General features: G+C 51.2%; 1 protein-coding gene across 1 annotated transcript; it reads left to right on the top strand.

Annotated features, from left to right (window-relative positions):
• Positions 1-9,495: 9,495 nt before the first annotated feature.
• On the top strand, positions 9,496-10,871 carry Hnrnpa0 (heterogeneous nuclear ribonucleoprotein A0). Its single transcript, XM_021232012.2, is given in 2 exon segments — positions 9,496-10,409; positions 10,411-10,871. Coding segments are annotated over 2 exon segments (894 nt in total). The 5' UTR covers positions 9,496-9,839; the 3' UTR covers positions 10,735-10,871.
• The last annotated feature ends 6,856 nt before the right edge of the window (positions 10,872-17,727 follow it).

The raw sequence follows: 17,727 nt of genomic DNA, 5'->3' as shown, positions 1-17,727 counted from the left end.
CATAAAAATTAAAATCATTATTATTATTATTATTATTATTATTATTACTTTGGTTTTACGAGACAGGGTTTCTCTGTATTGTTTTGGAGGCTGTCGGTCCAGCCTGGCCTTGAACTCACAGCGATCCGCCTTCCTCTGCCTCCCGAGTGCTGGGATTAAAGGCATGCGCCACCAAGAACAGTTTGTGCATTCCAAATGAGTCCAACATGTGCGGTTTCTCTGACCCGGTGAGTTTGGAAACTGGGTATTCTCTTTTTGCAACAAGGTTTCTCTGTGTGTGGCCCTGGGGGTCCTGGAACTAGTGCTGGAGACCAGGCTGGCCTTGAACTCATCTATCTAATGCTTATGCCTCCTAAGTGCTGGGATTAAAGGCATGCGCCACCACTCCCAGCTCTGGGCATTCCTTTTAATTCCCTGAGCTCAGTGTGGTCACTGAACACAATCTGTCCACTGACCCACTTAGCAAAAGTAATTTAAAAAATAATTTGTTTTGGAAGGACGGATTTCATAACCTAAAACTTCTCCCTTGTAAGTACAAGGACCTGAGTTCAAGCCCCAGAACCTGTGTGAAAAAGCCAGGCGGGATTGCTGTTCGGCCAAGCAGTTCCCTAAGGCCTGCAGGCTGGTCATTCCAGCCTAACCCGCTTGGCAAGCTTCAGGCCAGCGAGAGACCCTGTTTCAAAAAATACCCAGAACGCCCTCTGGACTCCATGTGCAATTGTGAATGCACGTGAGTGCACACACACACACACACACGCGCGCGCGCGCGCACACACACACACGTGAAATAATGAAGTGCAAAAGGAGGAGGCAGAGGGGATAGCAAACTGTCGAGAGTTAAAATGCAAAGCCAGGCTTTACTTCTGTGAGTTCAGTGCCCCTTTCAGCCCACGGCGGCGTAAGCTTTTTCCTCTTGCCCTGATTGAGTTAAATCCATTTCCTTGTCTTTCTTGGACAGCCCCAGAATCCCCCTGCTCACTCGGGAACCCACTGTATTTTGTCAGCTCCTTTACCCCCCAGGCAAACGTGACTGCGGCCCAGCATCCAGCTCCCCATCCCCCGCGTTCTTCTGGAACCCATGGGAAGTTTTACGGAACCCGGGGGCCAGCAGGAGGCGCTCAAGGTGCCGGAGTCGGGAGCCCCAGCTCAGCCCTCCAGCTCTGAAGCCTCGGGTTCCTTACTGGTCTGCGCAGGACACCTGCCGGCAGAGGCTTGTTGAGGACTCTGTAAAATCTCATTCCTTGTCACAGTGCTGGGACACATGGTGGCTACCCAGGCCCCAGATGCTGTTACCACAGTAACCAGTAGGAGGGCGGGAGTCTGGGGTGTGTGTGTGTGAAAAGCTGTGACGTCACAGGTCCTCGGGTCTCTGCGGAGGGGGGCTGTTTGCTGCCATCCCAGGAATCTCCACTACCTGTTTCCTCTCTTCTGTCTGGCTTCAGATAGTTCTTATTTTATTATCTCAGTGTCTCCTTTAAGTCTCCCGTCTAGCCTCCTTCAACTGCTGTCTGTCCGGCTTTTTTTCTGTCTGTCTCTTCTCTCCCTCCGTCCTTTCCTCTCTCCCTCTCTTCTTCTTCCTGTTGTTTTGTTTTCGGGCTTTTATTGTTTTTGAACATCTATTTGGGCATGGGAGTTGTTTGCACATGTGACAGTGTAAGGACGGCTTGTGGGGAGCTGATTCCGTCTTGTGGGTCCTAAGAATTGAAGCATGGTGGTTGGGCTTGGAGGCAAGCACCTCGACTCTGTGCTGGGAATCGAACCTGGGTCCTCTGGAAAGGGCAGCCAGTGCTCTTAACCACTGGGCCACCTCTCCAGTCTGTTTTCAGTGCTTAAGAAGAATTTCTGTCAGTCATCAGACCTCAGCTGACAGCTGAGGATGCCCAGCGTGGGAGACACTGCCCTCCCAGGGGAGAGCACACCAATTAGCCGTCTATTATCAGGTGGCCAGCCCTGAAAACACACACACAAGGAATGTTATGCAGTCTCAGCAGGTTATGGTTAGGAATATAGATGTATTCCCACATATACTTCGTGCAATAACAATCAGTGAACAAAAAAAAACAGAGGCCATGGATTTTAGAGTGAGGAGCACATGGGACAGTTTGGAGAGAGGAAAGGGACAGTAGAAATGATGTCATTATATTATCTAAAAAACAAAAGAAATAATTAAAAATGGTTTCCCTACAGCTACTTTTATTTCCTGTGTGTTATCATGTACTTCCTATGTGATTTCAATCTCATATTCGGTGATTCCTTCCAGTGTGTGTTCATGTTAAGGAACAAGGGACCAAGCTGGGCAATGGGGGGCAAACACCTTGAATCCCAGTACTTGGGAGGTAGAGGCAGGAGGATTTCTGAGTTTGGAGGCTAGCCTGGTCTACAAAGTGAGTTCTAGGACAGCCAGGGCTACACAGAGAGGCCCTGTCTTAAAGCAACAAGAACAAAGTAACTGAGACAGGTAGGAGAGGGCTCACTTCATTTTACGGTTTATAGTTCACCACCAAGGAAAGCCACGGCAGCAACCCAAGGCAGGAATCTGGAGGCCGTGAGGAAATGCCACCTACTGGTTTTACCCCACTATCAGTCATGGCAGGGAGCATGGCAGCACAGGCAGACACGGCGCTAGCCGCCTTGAGTTGCTTCGACTCCCCTTCATGTTAAACCGTGAAATGAAATAGACCCTCTCCCACCTGTCTGAGTTACTTTTGCTGTTTTTCTACTGCTGTGAAGAGGCATCACGGCCAAGGTGACTTACGAAAGGGAATGTCTATTGGGGGGTGTGGCACCAGACAGCTAGGGTCTATGACCATCGTGGCGGGAAGCATGGCGGCAGGCAGGCCGGCATGGTGCTGGGGCAGTAGCTGAGAGCTCACATCCTGACCCAAAGCCTGAGGTACAGAGAGAGTTGACTGGAAGTGGAATGGGCTCTTGAAACCTCAAAGCCCAACCCCAGTGATAACACCTCCTCCCCCAAGACTGTACCACCGAATCCTTCCCAAATGGTTCCGTATTCAACTAGGGACTAAATAGTTAAACACGTGAGCCTTTGGATCCCAAGCTGCTGTTGGTCATGGAGTTTATCACAGCAACAGAGGACTCAGCCATAGGGTTTGAGGCGTCTGGAACAAGGCCACAGGGCTTGCTGTAAAGAGACTCCGAGACTGGCAGGCAGATCTGTGCTAGGTCTACACGTCACTCGTGGCTGGGACAGGGTACAAAAGCAGCGTGCTGAGGGAGGAGTTCCTTTGGCTCATGGTCTGAGGGGCTCTGGTCCATCATGGTGGGAGTGAGATCCAGAGGCAGCTGGCAACAGGACCCTGCAGCCAGACGGACTGAGGCGAAAGCTAGTGCTGCACTAACCTGGGTCGCTCAACCCAAGACCCCAGTACGTGGTTGGTGCTGGCCTCTAGTAAGGTGTAGGTTCACTTCTCAGTCCGCTTTTTTTCTTTCTTTCTAGAAACACCCTCGCAGACACACCGAGATAGTCTTATCTAGGTCATTCTAAATCCAGTCAAGTTCATGACAAACATTAACCATCACAGCTGGGTGTGGTGGCTCACACTTTAAATCCCAGCACTGGGGAGATAGAGGAGGGGGGGGGAGTCTCTTGAACCACCAGCCTGGTCAATGTAGAGAATTCCGGGATAGCTAGGGCCGTGTAAGGAGACCCTGTCTGAAAAATAAACAAGATTAACCACCATAGCAGGTGATGTCATGATCTCTTTATGATTCTTGGGCAAGCTGACCATTTCCAGGGTGCCATCTGAGTCTGGGGACGCCAAGCAACAGCAGAGATGGCGGAAGCAAACGGTGCCGGGCGTGACATGAGCTTGGGGATTGGCTTTGACTCTGGGAATGCTGGGATAGAGGAGAGGGCTGGGGAGGACTTTGGCTTCTGCCACTCACAAACAAGACACTGAGGTTGATACTCCGTATTTTTTCCTTTATCAAATATGCAGATTCAAACTGAGGTCAAAGAGTGTCTTCTCTGCACAAGTGATATTTTGATCTACAGTCTGTTGTGCCCAAGTTGTAAAGATCCCCACTAAACTGTAAAAGCAAGGTTTTCATTATATTGATTGTTTCTCCAACCATAACAAGGACCCCGGCCAGCAAGCTGATGCAGCAGCCTCCAGAGGGAGTGAAGTTCCCTGTCCACTGCTAGGTTTTATAGACAAAAGCTACAGGATTACATCAGTAGGTACGGATTGGTTGGCATTTGGGAACAATTAAGAGAATTTCTCAAAGTCATATTTTGGCATGAAATACCTATGTACCAATTATTCTCATTGGTCAGTGCTGAGAGGGAACATTCTGTGGTTTCTATGGTGTTGTCTTGTTACTTGCAGGTGGCCTGTTCACAGACACCAATAGTTTTCAGAACTATATCCTGGAGACTACAGGGGAAGTTTTGTGTGTCCCTCTACCCCCAGTTTCTTTTGTGGAACCAATATCTGGGGGGCCAGGGTCTGGAGTTTCTTTGTGCTCATTTTGGCCCTAGACTCCGGGAGGCCAGAGGATCTGGAGTTTCCTTGTGTCAGGGGCCTACGTGTCTTTTCTGTAGCCTATCATGGCTGCTAAAGTAGGGGCTGAGTGAGGTCTGCTCCCTTTATTTCTAAATTATTAGAAGTGAAGCCCTTGAGTTTAGTTTACCCTTTCACAGTCATGCATCGCTAAACCATAGGGATGTGTAACTTTCTAAGAGCTTCATTAGGTGGTTTCAGGGTGCAAACACCATAGAATTGCTCACACTAATTAACTCTAAACAGTGTCAGTGCCACTAGGGGGAAAGCCTTATGGGACGGCTGTTGTTTATGCTAATGATTGACAGAAACTCTACAATTACCCTCGGATGCAGCTAGCTAGGCACATTAGTGTTACCAAACTGGCAGTCTCTTCACTGGATTCTTAAATATTCTAAAAACTTGAGTGAAGCAAAGGCTTCGCAGAGATGTGAAGATGATTTATCCCACTTCCAATCTATTCTAGATCTTTGGCTTCCCCCTTTATGTACGGGAAAACAAGGCTGGTGTAGATAACGGAACCTGGGCAACTAAACGTGGTAATGGCCTTGGTTTCTTCAGCTGAAAATTGCCACATGATATACCCGTTAGTGATGCTATCCCTGAGAAAACATCTACGCACTGCAAAAGGATCCAACAACAGTTAGGGACAGCACCAAGCCCAGCTTAGTGAACCAATGAGTTTTACTGGGGTTACGTTTGGAAGCAGACTTGCCTCCTCAAAGACACCTGCACCACCAAGTACCCAGCCTAGAAAAGGTAACAGTTCAGGGAAGCTGGGAACAGGGAGCTCATGGCACAGCTTGCAGGAGCTCGGGAGAGTATCTTCCAGGTAGTCCCACTGGTCTGAGGGTCTTCTCTCGGTGGCCCTCACTGCTTACCATCCTTGGGAAAGGCAGAGTCTGCCTGATGGGGTGGGCTTCAGGGATTCCTGGAGTGCCTGGGTTTACTTCCTTAGTGTTAGGGGCTTCTCTGCAGAACAGAAAGTTTCACCTGGGTCTTTAGGCCTTCCCTCAAAGGTGGAAGGCTTTATCTCAGAGGAAGTTGGTACCCAGCAAAACCTTTCATGATCCTTGTAAAGATTCTGAGAGAGATGTATGAAATAAGACAGTGGTTCTCAATCTTCCTAATGCTGTGACCCTTCAAGTCAATTCATGCTGTGGTGGCCTCCAACCATAAAATTACTTTCATTGCTACTCCATAGCTGTAATTTTACTGTAGTTATGAATCATAGTGTAAATATTTGTGTTTTCGATGATCTTAGGCAACCCCAAAGCGGTTACCATCCACAAGTTGAGAACCACTGGTCAGTATGACAGCTAGGATCCCAACACTAGACAATCAGACAGTATGACAGCTAGGATCCCAACGCTAGACCATCAGACAGTATGACAGCTAGGATCCCAACGCTAGACCATCAGACAGTATGACAGCTAGGATCCCAACGCTAGACCATCAGACAGTATGACAGCTAGGATCCCAACGCTAGACCATCAGACAGTATGACAGCTCCTTGGCACTCTGAGTGTGACTCCTTGGGTTCAGCTCTAGGTTTGACCACTAGGCTGTGAGACCCAGCTTCTACACACAGGACTGTTGCTGGAGGCCCCTCTGTACCACCTTTCACCAATTAGCTGGCTGATTACACCCCAGGGTGTAGGAATTTTGGGTAGCTGAGAAGATTGGGCAGCAGGCAGGTGGGAGCCGCAGTGTGTGGCACCTCTAGCGTGGGTCCCCTTGCAGCCCTCAGCTACTGGGACCCTCAGCAGCCACTAAGGGTGCGGCTACAGCTCTCGTGTGGGCCAGGGAGGTGGTACCCTGTCTTTGAGCAGCCAGGGTTAGAGCTGTTGGCCTGGATGCTGTGGAGCTCTTCTGGTGACCGGAACCTGCACTTTCTAGTCTGCGGCTCCTTTTCTTCTTCATTCTCAACCCTCTCTCCTACAGCCCCACCCCCTGGTGACTCCCTAACATTGAACGCTTGTGTCCAAAGACCGGCTTGGGAACCGCCCGTCGGGTGTCACTGTGGCCTGCTGTTCCTTTCCCCCTGTCACCGGGTCAGCCGCATCACTGAAACCGGTAAGAAAAGATCGCTAGAGAGAAACTTGATTGGGGCTAACGTTGCAGCACCAGGGAAGCCGGCGGCACGCGGCGTGTTACTCAGCTGACTCACCATGTGAGTCTGAGCACCCGGCTTCCATTGCCCTCTCTGGACCACAGTGGAAGTACCGCTCTTCTGGTCTTGAAGGAAAGAAACAGTGGCAGGTCTTCTAGAGTTTACTGAGGCCCATGAGAGTCTGGTATGATGCCCTCTAAGGCTCAGGGAACACTGTGTGTGGGGACCTAATGCCGTCTCCTAGTCCAGACCGAGGCGTTGTAACCACAACTGACCGCAGCTGCGGGTGCCTGTAAGCGGCCTGCACAGGAATGGGCGCATCAACAGGCAGACACGGATGGCGTAGGGGCTCATGGGTTCCTACTCACACTTTTGACCCGTTTGCCACTGACAGATTCAAGAAGAGAGGGCTGTTGCCTTTGTGAACCTCACTGGTGACCCCCTACCGGATAGTTCCAATCCTACAGTCAAAAGAGGGACCTGGAGGGGAGGAGGGGAGGGAGAGGGAACTGGGATTGATATGTAAAATAAGCTTGTTTCTCATTTAAATTTGAAAAAGGAAAGAGGGACCTGGATAGCTGGGCGTTGGTGGTGGCGCACGCCTTTAATCCCAGCATTAAGGAGACAGGCAGGTGGGTATCTGTGAGTTCGAGGCCAGTAGAGTGAGTTCCAGGACATTCAGGGCTACACCCTGCCTCGAAAACCAAAAGGGGGCGGGGGATGATAAGAGATGGGTTGATAGGCATGTGAGAGAAATGATAGGGAGAGAGTAATCAGAAATTGTAAAAAAACAAAATAAATAAAAAATAAAGACCTGGGGAGGAGAGACGGCCCAGAAGAGCACTGGCTGCTCTTGCAGAGGCCCTGGGTTGGATTCCCAGCACCGTCCTGGTTATATCCTGTGACTCCAGTTACAGGAATGTGACACGAGAATAGCTCCTTCCCTGGAATCTCCTACTTCTGCTCTGCCGATGTGTTAGCGTTCCTGTTTGCAAACGCTGAGATCCTGCCCCCGCCCCCATTCGTATCAAACTCTGGCATGCAGTTTTTTTGGGGCAGTATCTTCAATCTTCAAAACAATTTCCTTTTCACATTACATGTAGGTGTGTGTGTGTGTCTGTGTCGGGATGTGCACAAGAGTACAGGTGCCTGTGGGGTCCAGAGCCCTGACCTGGCCGCTGGGAATGGAACAGAACTCCGGACCTCTGGAAGCAGCAAGGGCTCCTATCACCAGCCATCTCCTCAGACCCCTAGTTCTATTCTTTTTTTTTTTTTTTTTTTTTTTTTGGTGTTTTTCGAGACAGAGTTTCTCTGTAGCTTTGGAGGCTGTCCTGGAACTCGCTCTGTAGACTAGGCTGGCTTTGAACTCACAGAGATCCTCCTGCCTCTGCCTCCCGAGTGCTGGGTTTAAAGGCGTGCGCCACCAATGCCCGGCTAGTTCTAATATATATATATTATTTATTTATTATGTATACAGTGTTCTGCCTGCATGTATCCCTGCAGGTCAGAAGAGGACACCAGATCTCATGACAGATGGCTGGGAGCCACCGTGTGGTTGCTGGGAATTGAACTCAGGACCTCTAGATGAGCAGCCAGTGCTCTTAACCTCTGAGCTATCTCTCCAGCCCCTAGTTCTAGTATCTTAAAATGGGAAAAAACAAACCACATTTTCCTTGTTGTACAAACAAATCTCTGTGGACACCAAGCACAGTTGAGTGACAGCTGTTCATCTACGGGGAATGTGCCAGAAGCCGGCCAAATGGCAGCGCGCCCACCTTCCGGAGTCTGACAAGCCCGTGTGGACAGAGAGGGGGTGCAGAACCCGGGGGTGCCCCGGGACGGCGGGGAGAGGGGAGGGTGAGCTGGGGGCGCGGCTCGGGCTCTGGAGAAGCCCGGCTTCTGGCCACCATGTTGGGTTTCCCTCCCGAACGGGGTGGGGTGGCGGCGGGCGGGCGGTGAGAACCGAAACGTCCCAGGCCGCGCTTCCGACCCAGCCCTCGGGAGGCCAGCGGGGTCCGCACCGCGCCCGGCTCCAACACCCGAGCCGGCGGCGCGTGGACGGGGCGGGCGGGACGGACGGACGCGCGTCCGCAGGGGCCTTGCCGGGGTCAGCCTGTCTGAGGGGCTCTGGGCGGCGTCCAGCCCCCAGCCCGCCCGAAACGGCCAGTAACCGCCGTCGGCTCGGGGCTCCGGCCTCCATCTTTGCGCCGCCCCCGGCCCCAACAGTCAAGTTGTCAAAGAGCCGGCGCGGGGACCCCGGGCGGATCCGTTGGGAACGGCCGGGAGCCCCGCGAGGGCGCGCGAGGACGGGGCGTGCGGGCGGCAGGCGGCTCCGCACGGGGGGGACGGGAGGCACCGGGTCGGGCCTGCCAGCCAGCGCGTCAGCGGAGAGCGCCCGGCCCGCGGCGGCGGCGGAAAACGGAAGTGGGCCGGAGCGCGCGGCGGTGATTGGCTGGCGGGACACGTCCCTCAAGGGGCTGGCGCGAACGCCACTGCGGAGCTCGGGGGTGGGGTGGGGGAGGGATCCGGCGGGGGGAGGGAGGGAGGCAAGGCTGCGGGAACAGCCGCGCGGCGGCTCGGAAACGCTCCCCGGGCGCGCGCTGTGGGGGGGTGGAGCGGGGTTGCGGGTGGCTTCTCCCGGGCGGGGCGGAAGCGCGCCGACGCTGAGCGCGGAGGGCGGAAGGAGCGGCGGGCGCCGCGCGGCCCGAGGCCGGGAGCCGAGCGCGGAGGGCGGGGAGGCCGCGGCCTAGAGCGGCGCTGCGCTGCGGCGCGGGAGGGCGGGGCGGGGCGTCGGGGGGTGGAGGAACGGACGGACGGGGGAGGGCGGGACGAAGGCGAGCCGCGGCGCCGATTGGCCGGCGGCCCGACGTCGCCCGTGACGCACCGCGCGGGGAGGGTGCGCGCGCCTTCAGCGGCCTCTTTGTGTGGTGCCCTGATCGGGGAGCGGAGGTGGCGGCCGCGGCTGCCCTGGTGGGGTTCCAGCGTCCTCGGCTCGCCCTCGGGCCGGCAGCGCGCCGCTTCCCTCCCCCTCCCGCGCCTTCCCCAGCGGCAGCGGCGGCGGCGGCGGCAGCAGCGGCGGCGGCGGCGGTGGTAGCGGCGGCCGGGCCCGGGCTCGGACGAGGCCTCGGCGACCGCTAACGGCGGCGGCGGCGACGGCGACGCCGCGGAGCGCGCAGGGCGGGGGCAGGGCCCGGGCTGCCGGCATGGAGAACTCTCAGCTGTGCAAGCTGTTCATCGGCGGCCTGAACGTGCAGACGAGCGAGTCGGGGCTGCGCGGCCACTTCGAGGCCTTCGGGACGCTGACGGACTGCGTGGTGGTGGTGAACCCCCAGACGAAGCGCTCCCGCTGCTTCGGCTTCGTGACCTACTCGAACGTGGAGGAGGCGGACGCCGCCATGGCCGCGTCGCCGCACGCGGTGGACGGCAACACGGTGGAGCTGAAGCGCGCGGTGTCGCGCGAGGACTCGGCGCGGCCCGGCGCGCACGCCAAGGTGAAGAAGCTGTTCGTGGGCGGCCTCAAGGGCGACGTGGCGGAGGGCGACCTGATCGAGCACTTCTCGCAGTTCGGCGCGGTGGAGAAGGCGGAGATCATCGCCGACAAGCAGTCGGGCAAGAAGCGCGGCTTCGGCTTCGTGTACTTCCAGAGCCACGACGCGGCCGACAAGGCGGCGGTGGTCAAGTTCCACCCGATCCAGGGCCACCGCGTGGAGGTGAAGAAGGCGGTGCCCAAGGAGGATATCCACGCGGGCGGCGGGGGCGCGCGGGCGGCGCGGGGGCGGGCGCGGCGGCGGCCGGGGCCGCGGCGGCGGCGGAGGCGGCGGCCGAGACCAGAACGGGCTGGCCAAGGGCGGCGGCGGCTACAACAGCTACGGCGGCTACGGGGGCTACGGCGGCTACGGGGGCGGCGGCGGCGGCTCGTACGGCGGCAGCGACTACGGCAACGGCTTCGGCGGCTTCGGCAGCTACAGCCAGCACCAGTCCTCGTACGGGCCGATGAAGGGCGGCGGCGGCGGCGGCAGCTGGGGCGGCCGCAGCAACAGTGGACCGTACAGGGGCGGCTACGGCGGCGGCGGCGGCTACGGGGGAGGCTCGTTCTAGACGCCGAGTCGCGGATGCCGGGCGGCGGCGCTGCTCCCCTCCCCTCCGCGCCCGCCCGCCCTCCTCCCCCCCAGGTGCCCTCGGGGGAGCCGCTCACCCTGGGGGGCAAAAAACCCCCCGCCTGCCTGCCTGTCTCCCCCCCGAAGGAGGACTCGGCCCCCCACACACACATTTTTTGTGTTACAGTCATTGATGGACTCTATTTTTTTATTATTCCTTGGACCTTGGTCGTTTTTATACTAGCAAAAAAAATGTCTTGTTTTGATTTTTTTTTTGTTTTTTGGGGGGGAGGGCGGCGGGGTGGGCGGGAGGGAGTGAACTTGCTGATTCTGTAGCAAAACCCGGGTGGGGGTTGGGCGGGGGTAGTTTACTTTGTTGTAAGGACTTGATACCTGGCTATACAGCGTTTTCTATGAAACCTACTTGGATCCCATGCCTGAAATTTGGAAGCATATGTACAAAAATCATTTTTACGTTTTATTTTTAATAAATCATTGTGTTTGACCGTACATGTCTAACATTTCTTTTTCCTAGGATCCACACCTTACCGTTTTAAAGGATATTTCTGTTAATTTTTGATGTGTACTTTGAGATACTTAAAGAGGTCTTGTGGGTTACTTTTTTTTCCCCTTCCTGCTACCCAGCTGGTGATGTGTTGAATTTACCCCTTATAGTCAAAGCTTTTTAAGTGGTGGATGTGGCCGTTTAGAGTTTCTGTACATCCATCTTGTAATAAGCGATTTGCTTATCATCTTGACATGGTCACTTCTTTCTAGGAGAATTTACTTCTAAATATATACTGTGTAGTTTTGAAAGAGATAGTTTGTGTTTAAGCATGTGTTCTCATTCATATAAAACTGTTCAAAACTTTTTTAGGTGACCTAGTTTCATCCTTAGCTGGTTTGTCTGTATTGAATGGTTACAAATAAGGGTTATGTTTACCCTAACACTAAATGAGTTTTTTTTTGTACTTTCAGAGCAGGTTTAAAAACGTTTCTTTCCTAAATCTGAACTTTGTCCTTTCAAGCCCCACCGATGTAGCACCATCTACCGGTAGAGTGGAGTATAGCTGCAAGACAGTTGGTTACAAAGAATTTGTTGAGGACAATTTTATCAGATTTAGCAGTTTGCCATCAGAAGTCTGTGCAGACTTGGAAGCTCCACATTTATTTGTAACTGAGACGGGCTTCACAGGAATGTAGTCAACAGCCCTTACCAGTCTTTTCTACATGAGATTTGAAAATGTAAACCGGTATGCATATAGCTTGGGCAGTAGCCCCAAACTGCTCTGATAGCTCCTGAAGCAGCTATGTGTACTGGGGTTTTAGGTGCAAGTTGTAAAACAAAATATATGTATTCTGCTTGGTTAACGTGTATTTGTAGCCCTTCATGCAATAGAATTCAAGTTGTTGTTTATAAAAAAAAACAAAAAAAAACCTGATAATAGGAGAAAATTGCCTTCCTGAATAGAAACATAGAATAGCAACGTTTATGGATATCACAAATAAAGAATTCAATTCTTTACATGATTGAGTGAGAGTATGTATAATCTGGCGGGTGGGTTCATAGTATCAGTTAATTTACTGGGTTTAATAGTATGGTAAATTTTACTGGGATTTTGGAAGCCCAAAGCCTTATGGTAATATTTTAATATTGAAGCCCCTACATTTTAAGTTGTCATTGTTGGATTTCTAAGATATGATTCTTGCCAAAATACCGTAATTGCAAGGCTCTGAGAGAGGTAAGAAAGGCCATGGATGTCAGGCAAAGTGTGCTCAGTTACCTTAATGAATGATGGCTGGTGCTTGGTGCAGATATTCAGCACCTCTAACGGGTAAGTGTCTGCACTTGGAAGTGAAAACTGGATGGAATTCTTTGCTCGATTAGCTGTACTGCCCTTAAGTTCTGCTTGAGCTTTTCACTCAGGCTGCTTGAAGATTTAGTGCAGTTTTTGGGGGGGTCCGGAGGCTATTGTTAATGTGCTACCCCTGATGTTTGCCTATTTTTGGTGAAAAGGTTGAGTTAGCTGGTAGGAATTGTGGGAGATTGTCACACATGAGGTTGTCAGTTTTTCCTTTGAAAATGGTGACTTATGAAAAGGTAGTGGATGACTACCTGTCCTGTTAGAAAAGAATCCACAAGTCATGGTCACTAACAGCTCAGTGTTTGTGTTAATTGAATACTAGGACAGGAAAAGTATTTTTAAGCACTTCCTGTGTTCCCCTGGCCAGCATGGATGGGGAGCTTTTTAAATGGGTGAACAGCTGTTTAAGGTCTTGATTGACTTGAGTATCTGAACAGTACTTCAAGCTTAGTTGGCAGGAGGTAGTGTATTTTTCATGCTTGAATATAATCTGATTTTCAAGATGAAATTGCTCCAATGTAAAGATTCTTGTATTTCAAATACTTTGCATTTAAATTGTAAAGTAATCATTAGTTTAAAGGTAGTTCAGAAGATTGTTACATCTGTTTCATGTGAGTGTGTGGAAGCCTGTGCCTTTCACAGAGAGCACTTGTGGGGTCAACAAGTCTGCCCTCCTACTCTCTAGGTCCCAGGGATCAAACCCCTGGCTGTAAGTGCCTTTACCAACTGAGCCGTCTTGATGGACCTGGAGGATCTTTAAAGATGGTAATAGTTTAAAATCTTGAGGTTTGTTTTTTAAAAAGGTACCTCTGTGTGTGTGTAGGTTTGAGAGTGCAGGTTCCTGCAGAGCCCAGAAGGTACTGAGTCCTTTGGAGTTGGATTAAAGACGATTGTGAGAGACAGATGTGGGGCCCTCTTCAAAAGCTGAGACATCTCCAGACCCCGGAATTCCAAATCTTTAAAGCTTAAAAGTGGTTGAGGCTCACGAAGTGGGTGAATGATTGTACTCCTGGTTGCACCCGAATGTGGAATCTCATTTTAAGGAAACGGATTAAAGGACAGACAGCTGAGAATGTGGCATTAGGGTTCCTTACCTCAAGACCCCAAGTGCAAGTCAGTTGATGTGTAGACTTGGTTGTTTACACTCTTAAGATTGCTTTCTATGTGTCTGGTGATTGAAAGTGTGCTCTGGGGTGTGGGTGGGTTTGCTTTAGCTAGTGTAGGGTGTTACCTGTGGAACATCCACACTTGAAAGTGTCATCCCCCTCAGTGTGACAGGGAAGAGCCCCTGCCAGCCCTGTTTTGGTTGGCTTCCTTGTCGTCCCCCCCCCTCTCGTTTCTTTTCCTGTGTGTCCCTAGCTGGCTTGAAACTTGCTATGGAGACCAGGCTGGCCTTGAATTTTTAGGCATCCTCCTGCCCGCCTACTGTTAGCATTATGGACACGTGCTCACCTAGTGTTAGCATTATGGACACATGCTCACCTAGTGTTAGCATTATGGACATGTGCTCTTCTGCTCTTTTGGAAGGACCAGCCAAAACTATGGAGCTGACGAAGTGTGGGACAGTTTTTTTTCCCCTCTCAGTGTTCTATTGCAGAAGAGTTTGAGGCATACTTCTTTTGCTCTCTCTGTCTCCCCACTCTTTTTTTTTTTTTTTTTTTTTTTTGGTTTTTCGAGACAGGGTTTCTCTGTGGCTTTGGAGGCTGTCCTGGAACTCGCTTGGTAGTCCAGGCTGGTCTCGAACTCACAGAGATCTGCCTGCCTCTGCCTCCAGAGTGCTGGGTTTAAAGGCGTGCGCCACCAACGCCCGGCGTCCCCACTCTCTTGAGACAGGGTTTCTCTGTAGCTTTGGAGCCTGCTCTAGAGCTCACTCTGTAGATCAACCAGGCTGGCCTCGAACTCACAGAAATCTGCCTGCCTCTGCCTTCTGAGTGCTGGGATTAAAGGCGTGTGTCACCACCCCCTGGCTTTTCCTGCTCTCTTAAAATTGAAGTTTTTTTTTTTTTTTCAGTAAGTTGCTTGAGAGTCTAAGAAGTAGTGTTCGTGTGTGTTGTTGATTTCTGTCCTCAGTCACTCCATGAAGAGAGCCTGTTATCCTGTTATCTCTGTTCTGCCTGCTGGCTACAGGCTCTTAAGCAGTTTGCCTCATATAAAGGATTGAAAATTGGAGATTGGAATTTTGCAGCTTAATTTTTTGGGGGGGGGGGTTGGGACAGGTGTTCACTTATGTGGGCCTAGCTGGCCTCGAACTCAGAGATCCACCTGCCTCTGCCTTCTGAGTGCTACAGTGCTCCCAGCTGCTCTTCTGAAGGATTACACACTGAGGTCTGGGGTCACAGCAGGAAACATCACTGTTTATCCTACTAAAATTCAGACCATAGTATCCAGTTGTATGTTAATAGATGTTATAGCAGCGTTTGCTTTTGCTTGAATTGTAAATGATTTCCTGAGTACATCTATGAAGCTTTCTCAAGAAGTTGGAGAAAATAAAGAATTGGAAAGTGCTGGGTGAGGTTTGCTCTGGGTCAGAAGTATCACCAAAAATGTGAATTTCTAGATTGAGCTATAACTTCAGTTTACTATTTAACCTGGTAAGTCAGCTGATTTCCTAGATTATGCAATTGTTTAGATCCCATATGATTTAATGTGGTTCTCAAATCTTTCTTGGTAATTAAGTATTTGAGAGAAACCCTGAGATTCATTCTTATGATACGTTCAGCAAAAAAAAAAACAAAAAACAAAAAACAAAAATCTGGACGAGTAGTAAGCTGCAAGGGTCCAGCCTTTTCTCGTAAGGTATCCACAGTTTTGTCTGGATGGCGAGAATTTCAACAATTCTTGCAGCACCAGCATCTGCGTTGGACCTATAAGCAGCAGTGACTGTATCACAGGAAAATGTGACAGGTGTTTGAACTAGCTTTAACATTTGGATTCGGAAGACAAGCCACAAAGGACATTCCCACTGCTCAGCTGAAATGCAGAGCATGGCGTACTGGGTCCCTTGTGTCGTTATCCCTTTTGAGTATGAGGGCACTGAGACTTTAAAAAAAAGCCGTTTAAATTTTATTATTTTTTGCCAAGTGCTAATAATAGCAAAACCAGCTGTGGGACACACTATTCAGTTTGGGAAATGCCACCCACCTGAGTTTTTAGTGAAACATGACAAAGGGCTGGAGAATTGGCTTAGCACCTGAGAACACTTGTTGCTGGGGCGGAGATTCCCAGCAGCCCCGTGGCAGCTCCTAACTAATTCTAGGCCTAGCCCCCTTCTGACCTCTGAAGGTCACAGGCCTTTGTGCACACACACACACACACACACACACACACACACACACACACAAATTAGTAAGTCTTAAAAAATGACAATCTAAGGAAGCATTCCACACAGTGTAATTGGTATTTTGAGGTACCCATGATTCACTGTTCTGGGTCGACTCATTTTGACCCATTTTACTAGGAACAAGCTTTTCCATTGGCCTCACAAGTTTCTGATGAAGGATATATATGTTTGGAATTTCCTTTGTAAGATGAAGTTATATCACTCTGGGAGCAGTGAGATAGTTTGAAAAGCAGTAAATGAGCTGGAATTACTAGATTCAGGTTGGAGTCTAGTGCACCATGGTTGTTCCTGATTTTTAGATTTGGTTTCTTACAATTATAGAAGGTTCTGATTTGGAAATTTACTAGGGTGACTACAGTTGAGGGGAAAGGAGCAAGGGAGTGCCCGGTGAGGCGAGAGAGTACCGGATCATGTTTTGGGATTGGTAGGCCATTTTGTCTCTTTGTGGTGGTTAATTCGGTTGTCAACTTGACACCTGGGAGGAGGCTGCCTCCGCTGGGAGAATTGCTTCCGTTAGATCAGCCTGTGTGCTAATCCGTGTGACTTTGTCTTGGTTGAAGATGATGTGGGTAGTGCCCTGGACAGGTGGGCCTGAGTCGTATCGGAGACAGGGAGCAGGCTGAGCCTGAACCAGGGAAGCTAGCCAGTAAGCAGCTTCCTCCATGGCTTCAATTTCTGCCGGGAGCTCCGCTCTGGTTTCCCTTGATGGTGGGCCGTAACCCGTAGGCCAGGTAAGCTCCGTGTAACCTCAAGGTGCTTTTTATCACAGCAACAGAGAAGCAAAACCGTCTCTGAATAAATGAGTAGGAAGCAGCCTGAGGGTGCTTTGGGTTTTGGTTTTGGTTTTGAGGCAGGGTCTCACTTGGTGTGTAGCCTGGCTGGTTGGGTACTGACTGTGTAGCCTAAGTGGCTTTGAACTTCTGACAGGTCTCCTTCCTCCGCCTCCTGAGGGCTGAGATTACAGGCGCGTTGCCTAGCAATTTGAGGGGTTTGGAGTAGAGGAACAGCATGATCTGAATTTTAAAAGCTGCTTTCTGGCTCTGTCAGAACTTCTTTTGGTGGAGCTGTTTCTGGTGATAGTTTATGAGGAGAGCCTTTGGCTCTTAGCCAAAATGAGCCCTCATTTGGTGGTAGAATGTTAGTTAGCACATCTCGCCTGATGATCTCGACTTTCGCCCAGGCATTTGAACTTAGGGAGTGTCCTTACCATTTCCTAGCTTACAAAACAGGTGGCTGCTATGCCCCTGCTGTGTAGCGATGCAATTAATGCTCAACCCCTGCATTCCTTTTGGGAACATACACTTAACAGTGAACTTTAGCTGTGAGTTCCGCAAGTCCTAGTAAATATCTGAACATACGAGATGGGCTGGAGTGTCTCTCTGACACAGGTGCATGTGTACCGAGAAAAGATTCACAGTCTGGGGTAAGTGCTCACAAGTCAGCCTTGTCCAGGGGAGAACTTTCTCCAAACGTCCCCGCCCCCGTTGGTGCCACGCTTGTACTCCTATCGCCGAAACTGCCGACGCAAGCTTCTCGACCAAGCAGGGAGACGCGTCGGGTGAGGAGAGGGGGAAGCACAGTCCCGATTGTTTAGGAAGAAATACTGAAGTGTCCAGGTCCTTTGCTCCCGTGGTGTGAGAGCTCAATGAAAGGGAGACAAGCTTTGCCTAAAGATGATCGATATAGTACAGCAAAGACCTGGGCACCATCTAAGTGTCAGCATCAGGGAACTAGAGATGGCGCTGCCGTAAGGTGAAATACTAACCCAGCGTCCATTAGCCAGCAGATG

Source organism: Mesocricetus auratus, unplaced genomic scaffold, assembly GCF_017639785.1.
Source record: "Mesocricetus auratus isolate SY011 unplaced genomic scaffold, BCM_Maur_2.0 Super-Scaffold_100013, whole genome shotgun sequence".
Classification (NCBI taxonomy): Eukaryota; Metazoa; Chordata; class Mammalia; order Rodentia; family Cricetidae; genus Mesocricetus; species Mesocricetus auratus.
This window is presented reverse-complemented; position numbering and strand designations above follow the sequence as displayed.